This window comes from Salvia hispanica, chromosome 5 (assembly GCF_023119035.1).
Source record: "Salvia hispanica cultivar TCC Black 2014 chromosome 5, UniMelb_Shisp_WGS_1.0, whole genome shotgun sequence".
Taxonomy (NCBI): Eukaryota; Viridiplantae; Streptophyta; class Magnoliopsida; order Lamiales; family Lamiaceae; genus Salvia; species Salvia hispanica.
In genome coordinates this window covers 23,572,727-23,584,197 of record NC_062969.1, presented here as the reverse complement: position 1 = coordinate 23,584,197, position 11,471 = coordinate 23,572,727, and the positions used below count along the sequence as shown (strand labels likewise).

Genomic DNA, 11,471 nt, shown 5'->3' with positions numbered 1-11,471 from the left:
CAATTAGGTATTAAGTTAGCAATATAACACTCCCCTAGATACTATAATTGCTAATTTGCTATAGTGGCAATGCGTCTGATTTTTGGAAAAGTTTGTGAAGGCCCTATTTTTTGTTATGGCCTAAACCCAACCTCTAAAGCGAAAAATCCTCTCATTTTTAAATTTTGATTTATTGGAGAACCGGTCAATTATAGGACGTGCATTATTGGTTTGTGATATTTTAAATAATTTCGCATGCATAATAATTTTATAAATTTACTAATTAGAAAAGGAACAAAAACTGCGTACTACTATAAAGTATTGTTTGGTAGTATTATAAAAAAAAATTAAATATAACACCTTTCAATACTCTCTTTATCTCATGTTACTCGCTATTTTTTATTTCAACTCGTCCTAAACTATTTACACTATTTATATTTTAAGGAAGAATTATTGTATTTAATTAAATATTCTATTATTAAATATATCTCATTATATTTAAAATACTTTTAATTACACTACAAAATCAATCACAAATGAACGATCTAAAATATAAAAAGGGGGGGGGGGGTGGATTATTTAATATCGTCGAATATAGGAGGACAAAATAAAATTCCCTAGTTGACTGTTTTCAAGTACTGTACCATGTATCGAACACGCATATCATGATTAGTTTTCATTTATTTTACTTGTGCACGCATAAATTTCCAAATAAATCAACTCCGCAAGTCACTATCTTCATTTCAATTTTACAACTGAGGTTCACATCCAACTTTGAAAATTATAGTCCAATAATTAATACGAAAATACTCACATAGTCAATGAAAGTTTTATTGCGGCATGTTTCTTTCATTCAATTTTAAGGATAATTTTGTCAGCTTATAAATGATTGACACTGGAATTTAGGCTATATCATCATGAACAAATTTCACACGCATACAGTATTATTTTGTTCATATAAGTATGAAATGGCCACCTTAAAAAATCTGAGATTGCCAGTTATGACCACGGGCGGATGCGGATTCAATTAAAAACAAGGGGGGACCTTCGTACCCCAAAATGTGGAATTTGCCTAGTGGTAAAAGCATCATATCTCCACAGTGGTGCCCCGGGTTCGAACCCTAATGATTTTTGGCTATATCTCTCAAGTTCATTTCTATAAAGCATAATTTCTCTCGAGTTGACTCTGTCTATTTATGCTTATATTATTATCTAATAATGTTTGATTAAATGTAATAAAACATGCATGGTTGAATTTGAATATATGTTTATAATTTATATTATGCTCATATTTTTAGATTCTATAGAAAATATGATGCATTTTATTTTTAGTTTAAATATTTTGAACTTTTTATAAATTAAAATAAATTCTTTGTTGTATAAATATCTAAAAACCACCCCCAATTTAATAGTGAATTTTTTCAAGTAATAACACTAATTTTTTTTTATTTAATGAAATGACTTAATAGAAAAATTGAGATAAGAAAAGAAAAAAGATAAATTGAATTTTACATTTCCAAGTCAATATAATTATTATCGTGCCCCCAATATGAAATGTCTGGATCCGCTATTGGTTATGACTATGATAAACGATATATGCATGTTGAAGTATAATGTTGAGCTTGTTGGGCCTCTTCGTAAATTTGATCCATTGAATTGGGTTTCACTTTTTTAACTGACTTAAATTAAAATGTGACAAAAAACATACTATTTGTCATTTTCCCATTTTGAATTAAAAATGTATTATATGTTCAAAAAGTTGTGGAGGGAGAGAGGATTTTGGTTGAGCATGAAGAGACAATGGTAGTGGAGTGGCATGCATCTTTTTAACCATTTGTGGGTTTAAACTTTATGGTGAAAAGAATAGGGCATGCATATGGGGATTATGAGGTGGGTTTATTGCCCTTGTCTACAATAGCAATTTTTGGAGGAGAGAGAAAATGTTTGTGGTGAATTCTTGGGTAGAGGTGGTGGGCCTCTAATTCCACTACCACCAACCCATCAAAGCATGTCCACGTCACGATTCTGTTGATTCACGCAAACAAATATTTTTGGTGGGCCCATGTCCATACAGACACATAGGCCCACAACAGTGCAGGGCCCACTTAGGATTTAAGAAGTAACTGGCAGATTTATTCCTTCCCCTATGACACAAATAAAAAGCAATGGCTCTACACAAAAGGGAAGAGAGTTGATGTGAGTGAGATGGGAACCCTCCAACCATTATAGGAACACATCCAATAACTTCATTTCTATTCAAAAATACTTTGAAATAAATTTATTTTCTCAAGAGACTTAGAAATTTAAGAATGAATGTTGTGTTCAGAGAATCGGATACAATATAAAATCAGTAAAACAAAGTGGAATTGAGAAAAATAGGATGAAATCTGACTTGGTTTATGCAATGGAGCTCATAAGAGCATCTCTAATGCCGGCTAGCCAACCGGTTAGCCGATTCACGTGGCTAGCCGGTCGGCTAGCCGAACCATTGGAGCAGGCTAGCGCCAAATCGGCGAAAAAATCGGCCAGGGCTAGCCGATCACGTGTGGCTGGCCGATGCGCTGGTCGCCATTGTGGCGGCCCGATCGGCCAGCACCGAGTTTTATTTTTTATTTTTATTTTTTTTTAAACCTATATAAACGCGATTTTAGTTTCATTTTCATTTGCACCACTTGTTTTAACGAGTTTCTCTCTCTCTAACTTTCTGTACAAGAGCATCATCGAGCGATGAGTAACGCGGGTGGTAGCGGTGGTGGTAGTGGTGGGGATGCTTGAGGAGTACGAACGGAGGATGAACGAGGCTATGGAGGCCTACATGAACCGCGAGATGGAGCGGTACATGCGTAGGGTGGAATAGCAGGCGATACCTCGCCCTCCACGGGTTGTCCACCGCCGAGCGGTGATTGATCGGGATCACGTAGCTGCACATCAGCGGCTGTATGACGATTACTTTTCAGAGAACCCGCGGTTTCCCGCAAACATGTTCCGGCGGCGTTTTAGAATGCGCGGGGAGTTGTTTATGCGTATCGTTGACGCTTTGGAGCGTCGATATCTGTGTTTCCGCTTCAGGCACGATGCGGTTGGCAGACCCGACCACACCCCTATTCAAAAGTGCACGGCGGCAATCGGGCAGTTGGCCTACGGAGGCGCGACAGACATGTGGGATGAGTACCTCCACATCGGTGAGTCGACTTGCCCTGGAATGTCTGAAGTATTTTTGTGAGGGCGTGAAAAACATTTTCGGTGTGGAGTACCTTCGAAGCCCTACTCCCCAAGATCGTCAGAATTTGATGCAGATGCACGGAGAGAAGCATGGGTTCCCGGGATGTTAGGCAGCATAGATTGTATGCATTGGGAGTGGAAGAACTGTCCGACTGCCTGGAAGGGGGCATACACGACCGGCTACAAGTCAAAGAATCCCACGATGATCCTCGAGGCCGTAGCTGATTACCGGCTGTGGATCTGGCATGCGTATGTTGGGGTAGCCGGGTCGAACAACGACCTCAACGTCCTGAACTCGTCTCCCCTCTTCAACGAGAAGTGCCAGGGCGTCGGTCCAGTCGTCTCATTTGTGGCCAACGACAACCAGCATGATATGGGCTACTACTTGGCGGATAGGATATACCCTAGGTGGCCTGGTCTGTCTTTGTGAAGACGATCAAGCACGCAAGTGATGAAAGGAAGGCCTACTTTGCGGAACGACAGGATTCGGCGCGCAAGGACGTGGAGCGCGCATTTGGTGTGCTCCAGTCTCGATGGGCGGCAATTAAGGGTCCAACGCGTTTGTGGTATGTCGGATGCGTTTCCCAAATAATGTACGCCTGCATTATCCTGCACAACATGATCGTCGAAGACGAAGGCGTACAACTGACTAGTTGGGCCAATGGCGATGAAGCCGGTCCAAGCCACGGAACGGCCACCCCTAGCGTACGACGTGGGGTACCTCTCGATGAAGCCGGCCGCCTCAAGGAATTTGCCGTTATGCGCCAAGTGGAAGCTCATATTCAACTCCAAAAGGATATAATTGAAGAGTTGTAGGCACGGAGGACTGCACGCCGTTAGTTTTTTTTTCGTATTATGTAATTTTTTTTTTATCTGTGTACCTTTTTTTTAATGCAATTAATGAATTTTCCCGTATATGTGTTGTAAATTTAATTCCGTAAATTAATCATAATTTTAATTCCGTAAATGTAGTATATTTTGAATTATTTTTATTGCGGAAAATTTGGCTTTATGGGCTGGCCTAAATACGATGTGGCGGGTTGATTTTTAGTCTTTGGCGACGTGGCAAGAGAGAGAGAGTGGCTGGCCTATGGCTAGCCTATTTACGTGGAGATGCTCTAAGAGCATCCACAATAAGAATAGGCCAGCCATAGGTCAGTCACTCTCTCTCTGCCACGTCATCAGCACTAAAAATCCACTTGCCACATCAAGCATTTTACTCAAATAGGCTAGCCTTAGACCAGCCATAGGCCAGCCGCAATAAAAATAATTCAAAAACAACTACATATACGGAATTAAATACAAAATACGGAATTAAATTTATGACACATATACGAGAAAAATTCGTTAATTTTATTTAAATAAAAAAAAAGTACATTAACTAAAAATAAAAAAAATTACATAATAAAAAAAAATCTGGGCTTCCACGCACTAGCCACCGCCCCACTCTACTCCTCATTAATTTATTAAAAAAATACATTAAAAAATGTTAGTATGCCTTGAATCCGTTATAGTTTGACGCTAGCCGAACGGGGGTCTTAATTTTGTATTGGGCCTAGCCCGTCTTCTGTGTGCCTATTTTAAAATTACATAATTAAAAAAATTCATAAAAAAAATACATTAAAAATACAATAAAAAAATACATAAAAAATACATTAAAAAAATGCAATAAATAAAAAAAATGCATAAAAAAATTAAAAAATAGCGCTGGTCGACCGGCACGCCACAATGGCGGCCAGCGCATCGGCCAGCCCACGCCGATTTTTTCGCCGATTCGCGGCTGGCCGACCGGCTAGCGACGCGAATCGGCTAGCCGCTATTGTGGATGCTCTAATGGACCACTGATTGTACTATAGTATTAGAATGTACTTAATGTTGTATGTATAGTAGTCAATCTTTTTATTCTTTTTTTCTTTTTTGATGGCACAATCTTTGTTTCTTAACTTTTGTTCTTTTGGGGGTGTTCTTTTGTGCTTGGGGTTTCCATAGTCTGAGTGACTCCCTTATATATATTACCGGAGAGGATCTCCTAATCTACTTCTCTACTCCACCTCTCATAATATAATAAAATAATTCTCCATCACTTATCAAAATTGGTCATGATCGTATTATTATTTTATTACATTGTGAAAGATGGAATAGGGGTGGAGTATGAAGAGTGGATTAGGAGATCCTCTTCGTGTATTTATTACTACTACTACTAACTTGGAATTGATATTTTGATTGATCAAAGAAAATCCACTCTCGTATCATGGAACTTTGATTAGATTAGTAATTTGACTTAAGTTGCAACTAACCAACTAATATATATTCAAACAAAACCTTTTTCCCTTATTTCAGGCAAATATACCTAACTTGAACATATTTAGTAAAGTTTTGCGTTTAGTGTCACCCACTTGGAATCGTCTATCCCACTCTTTGGTGTCCCATATGTGTCACAGTTTATATTTTTTCAGTTTTTTGTGTTTTAGTTAAATTGTATGATTAAAATCGTGTATACAAATAATTTTGACCATTTAGTTTAAATTTGTAGATTAGTAGTTGATCATGAGGGTGATTATTCTATACAACTTTCTACTATTCAATAGAGTGTCTCCAATAGCCAATACAAGTAATGCTATCAAATTTCCACGTAGGACTATGTTAGGGGGTAGAGGGTGGGGGACAATATTGGTGAGATTGGATAATATATTTTGCTTTTGACATTTGAGTTAAATCGAAAGTTTACAATCATAGTAGCATATAGCTTTTTCCCACTAATAGTGCATAATATTCCTAATTAACTCATTAAAAAGGTTGGAGGGTGAAAAAGGTGAAATCCAAAAGTTGTTTAAAGAATGATCATGCCGATGAAATATCTTTCATCTCATGCCAACAAGAATCTTTCATGTTTGTGAGATTAGTAGTAGTAACTTTTATACTGCATATACTTTTCGGTGTTGACTTGTGTGTTCGTATTAATCAACCTTTAAATTTTGTAATGGCATTCTAATATGAATTAAGAAATTAATTAATAAATCATATTGGAAATCGAATCATAAAATAGGGTTGTATAATTTGTAGAAACGGAATGTGACGTCATAATTATGTCATATATTGGACCAGTGGGTACAGAGGTCAAACCGAATAGTAAATTGGTGGGACCAATAGCCGGATTAGTATAATCTCACGCTTAAATTAAAATAATGGTGTAGTGGATTAATATAATATGCATAGATTTAGTTAATAAAATATGTATGATTGCACCTCAAAGATGCAATTTAACCCATGTGCTTTTAGGTTATTATCTCCAACTTTATTTTCTGTCATTTGTTTGTTTATTTCGTTGCTTATGCTAACAATGTTGTGACTTATTATACTATCATTTTGTCGCTTTAGAAAAGCAGAACTTGGCGTTTTTTAATATATTATCACAATTCACTTTCTTTAATTGGATTTCACAACTTTTTTTATTTAATCTCTTATTTAATAAAATATATTCACAACTCCTCATTCTTTCTGATCTTACATTATTAATAGATTTCACATTTTTATTTATTTATTACTACTACTACTACAGTACTAAAACTAAATTAAATAAAAATAAAAAACTTATTATAAAAAAATGACACTACTATTAATTTATTTACAATTTTATACTAAATTCAAATTAAATTCATATGTTATATATTATCGCATGTGAATAAAATTCTTATACGAGTACTAATGAAAGTCATATGTTAATAAAAAGGCAAGGAAGAAACAAGAATGCAAAAAAAAAATAAAGAATGCTAAAAAATTTAGGTTAAGGGGATTCACTTTTGAATCGAGAATTTCCAATTTTCGACAAAGCACCACAGCTACCTCTAAGCTATACATTTATTTTGTATTCAAACCCAACAATTACTAATGATATTGGAAAAAAATGGTCCTAAGATTCATATAAAACAAAATCTATTTAGAACACAATTACTAACGATACTCGCAAAAATTATCTCCACCGAAAAGGAACATTAATTGTAATTGATTCAAATCAAAGCAATATCACATATACAACAGATACCATTTGAAAAGGATTAAGTGTGTACAAGCTTCGAAAATTTTTAGTATTGTGCAATTAATGTCGATCGTGACAATATTGTCCCACGCATTAAATGAACATATCATTAAAAGAAACGGTTACTATAAATTCATAAGCACCGTAACACTACTTTAAAAGGAAATATACACCCAAATTCAACAAAATCCAGCATTGGCAATTATATTGTACCAACAATAAGGGTAGATCTAAATTACGCTTAAACAATGCTAAAGCCAAAAAAACATCCATGGGAAGCCAGAGTTTGAATTTATCCCAATTTCATACTAGTATTAAAAAAGTAGTACTGCTCCTATCAATTTATTTAAATAAATGCTTGAGATGGCAGTCTTGAAAGTGATTGGGACTTTACAAGGCTAAAAAGTGAGAATAAAAAGTGAAAGTTACAAGCATATGTTCAAAATTCTCTGCACATAATATCAACTGCAGAGATTATGAAAGAGTTAGTACACTAGTATATAATATAAATACTTATATATAGCGAGGGTTGATCAGTCATATCATCAAGAGAAAAAACAAAGATTGGTAGTACAACATAAATTAATAATCGCTAACTAACTGGACATGATGCCACTGTCGCTATTCACCAAATAAATCTTCTGTAATCTTCCCCAAACATTTTTGGCCTTCATGCAATATCCATGTATATTTAGTCAATTATCAGCAATACTATATGTGTGTACTGTATATGTATTTAGAAGCAAAGAAAGAATTAATGTAGTAAATTTTTATATGGATGGTAATATTTTAAATTTGTAATAAAATAAAGGCTCAAATCAAAGAATAGTGAGTAAGAGTTCAACAATAAAACAATACGAACACAACCTAGCCAAGTCCAACGAAAACTTAGTGTTAACACAAAACCAAAAAAAAAAAAAGATATAGAAGGCACAGAATTCCTCATCTGAAACACAAGTACACATCAAAACTAGAGCAATCAATACTAAGGATAAAAGCACTAAACAACAAACTGAAAAAAAAAATGTACTCGGTAACATCTTTAATAGTGTTTGATTGTATTCTTGGTCTTATCTTTGCTACAAATCCATATTCTAATATTGGTCAATTCATACATTTGCCACGGTATGGACTAAGTATGATGAACAACTTTGACACCACCCTTTAGTCAACAAACCTAGTTTCCAAATATAACCATCTTCTCCACCTCCCAATTTGGGATCATCTTCTCAAATAATTTTGTTCTTACTTAAGCCACTAGATAGACCATGTTGTATTACCTTAAACAAAAAAACAGAAGAACAACCACATACCTTATAAAAATAATTTTATATGGATGTCTACTAGATGCATGGTCTTTGGTATTTATCAATTTTATTGATCTGATTGTAGTACTCCTTGGTTTTAAATCTTCTATTAATGCTGAGTATCGAGAAAACCTGCATGGAAATTGAATAATATTGTGTAGTAGTATTAGTAAAACATTAATACTACTCCACCAAGCATCATTATGCCATAAAGAATAAATTGGCATCTGAACTCTTTTTCAAGGAATGTTTGCAGTCCACATAATTTCTCAGTATTTAATTAACATAGTAACTTCATGACAATATTCATAAAATTAGACATTTCATGGCATGAAATGAAATATGACAATATGCTCTCTCCTATTTTACTTTCTCTTCACTTTAACTATTTATTAAGTACTCCCTCCATCCCGCTTTAGCAGTCTCATTGACTTTTCTGCCTTCTTTCTGTAAAAATGATAAAATATAGTTAAAGAGGAGAAATGGAAAATTAAGAGAGAGAATAATATAGAGAAGAGTCTTATCTACATTATTGTCTCTCTTACTTTACCATTTCTCTACTTTAACTATTTTTTATCATTTTTACGAAAAGAGGGCAGAAAAGTCAATGAGACTGCAAAAGCGGGACGCGAAGTATTATTTTTCAAAACGAGTGCGTAAAATGAAATAGGTCAATTTTTCGGGGACGGAGGGAGTATATTCCCCCCCACCCAAAAAAAAACTCGTCTCTTTTACCTCAAATACTACTTTTTTAGCCACTTGTAGGGGCAGTCAACTGCATTTAAGTTTTATATTTGCCGCTTTAGATTGAGCTCGCGAGCCCATAATAATTTGTTTTTGGGTTATTCTCAAAAGGCCTCAAAGCTCCTTTCAAACCGAAATCATATTGGAAACATAGTCGACATATTGAGACATTATGGGCTCGATTCGAACTTGAGTCATCCTGGGTCCAACTCAAACATGGGTCATCTAGGGTCCGACCCAAGCCATCTTGACTCTGATACTACTCGTAGGGATATCAATTGCATATTAATTTGATGTTGCCCGTTTTGGGCAGAGTACGCTCGCATGGATTTGTTTATGAATCATTCACAAAAGGCCTCAAACTAAATCTAGTTGGACAACACTTATATATAGCTTCAAATTTCTCTAGTAGGATAAGTTTATAACACAACAGTATGAGTGTTTTAGAGCATCCACAATAGGGGCGGCGCGGTGGCCGCCCCGATAGCGGCTAAGCCGCGGCTGTCTATTGTGGTGGAAGCGGTCGCCCCGGAGGCGGACGGCTTTTGTGGGGCGGAAGGGCTTTCGCTCCGAAAGCGCCGAGGACGAGCCGGAGGAGAGAGAAAAACGGCGGCCGCCGCGGCTATCTATTGCACGGCGAAACCGCCGCGGCGGTCGCCGATTTCCAATATTTATTTATTTTTTTAAATTTCAAATTTTTAATTGTTTTTATTATAAATATTCCTCCCATTTTCATCGTCTCTCCACACACATCTTCACACCCATTTCACTTTCTATCCAATTTTTATATCTCTAAAAATTTGTGGAATGAAGCATGAGATTCTTTGATTCAAGAGGTGCAGAGGGAAGCCGACGAGGAGGATGAGGCGGCGGCGGCGATCCCTCGTGAGATTCGTCATCGTCGGACAATCCCACGAGACCATGTCGGAGCGGCTGAGCGGCTTATGACAGACTACTTTAGCGCTAACCCCCGTTACCCAGCTGAGATTTTCCGTCGGCGTTTCATAATGTCGCGACCGCTCTTCACCCATATAGCGACGACATTGGCGGACCGGTACGGTTGCTTCAACCTCCGGAGTGATTGCACTGGCCGGATCGGATCTGTCTACTTTTCAGAAATGCACCTCTGCAATAAGGCAGCTTGCCTATGCCGGACCCGGCTGATATGTTCGACGAATACCTACAGATGGGTGAGACGACTAGTCTAGAGGTGCTCCGGCAGTTTTGTAAGGGCATGCTTAGGAAGTCTTTGGTCCGGAGTTCCTACGAAAGCCAACCTCTGATGAGTGCCAGAGACTGGTAGATATGCACGGTGCGGTGCACAGTTTCCTAGGGATGATGGGCAGCATTGATTGCATGCATTGGGAGTGGAAAAACTGCCCGGTGGCGTGGAAAGGCCAGTTCACTACTGGTTTCAAAAGCAAACATCCTTTGATGATCCTGGAAGCCGTTGCTGACTACCGTTTGCGGATCCGGCATGCGTATTTCGGTGTTGCGAGGTTCGAACAACGACATCAACGTTCTGCAGTTGTCACCTCTCTTCAATGATGAGTGCCGAGAAGAGGGTCCAGAGATCAGTTTCGTAGCAAACGGCACGCAGTATCGCAGGGGATACTATTTGGCAGATGGAATATACCCTCGTTGGCCCGTATTCGTCAAGAAACTTCGCCAACCGGCTGGAGCGAGGAGACAATATTTTGCGCGAAAACAAGAGGCCGCTAGGAAAGATGTTGAGCGAGCTTTTGGTGTGCTCCAAGCGCGATGGGCCATTATACGCTGCCCGACACGAGTTTGGCACGGAGATGATGTCGCGAATATTATGTTAGCATGTATCATATTGCACAATATGATAATAGAAGATGAAGGATTTGTTGCAGAACGTTGGGCACCGGAAGCAAGTCACAGCGTTGCCTCCGCGCCGATACAGATGGGTGTACCACGTAGTAATAAATATCTGATCCAACGTTTCGCTGATATACGCAGGAGCACAGCACATGACCAACTCCAGGTCGATTTGATTGAAAAGGTCTGGGCACGTAGGGGAGGCGGCGTAGCGTGAAGAGCATGTGTGATTTTCCGTAGATCCAATTTTCGTTGTAATTTTCCCCTTACTTTAATCCGACGAAAATTTAGTTTTCAATTTTAATTTGTTTTATTAGCCGTTTTTATCTAATTATTTTTAG

At 37.5% G+C, this 11,471-nt stretch overlaps 1 protein-coding gene across 1 annotated transcript; it reads left to right on the top strand.

The window, feature by feature from the left end:
• Positions 1–10,765: 10,765 nt before the first annotated feature.
• Positions 10,766–11,347, top strand: LOC125189678. The gene has a single exon (XM_048086930.1). The coding sequence runs from the start codon at positions 10,766–10,768 to the stop codon at positions 11,345–11,347; it is 582 nt and encodes a 193-aa protein (XP_047942887.1).
• Positions 11,348–11,471: the final 124 nt, after the last annotated feature.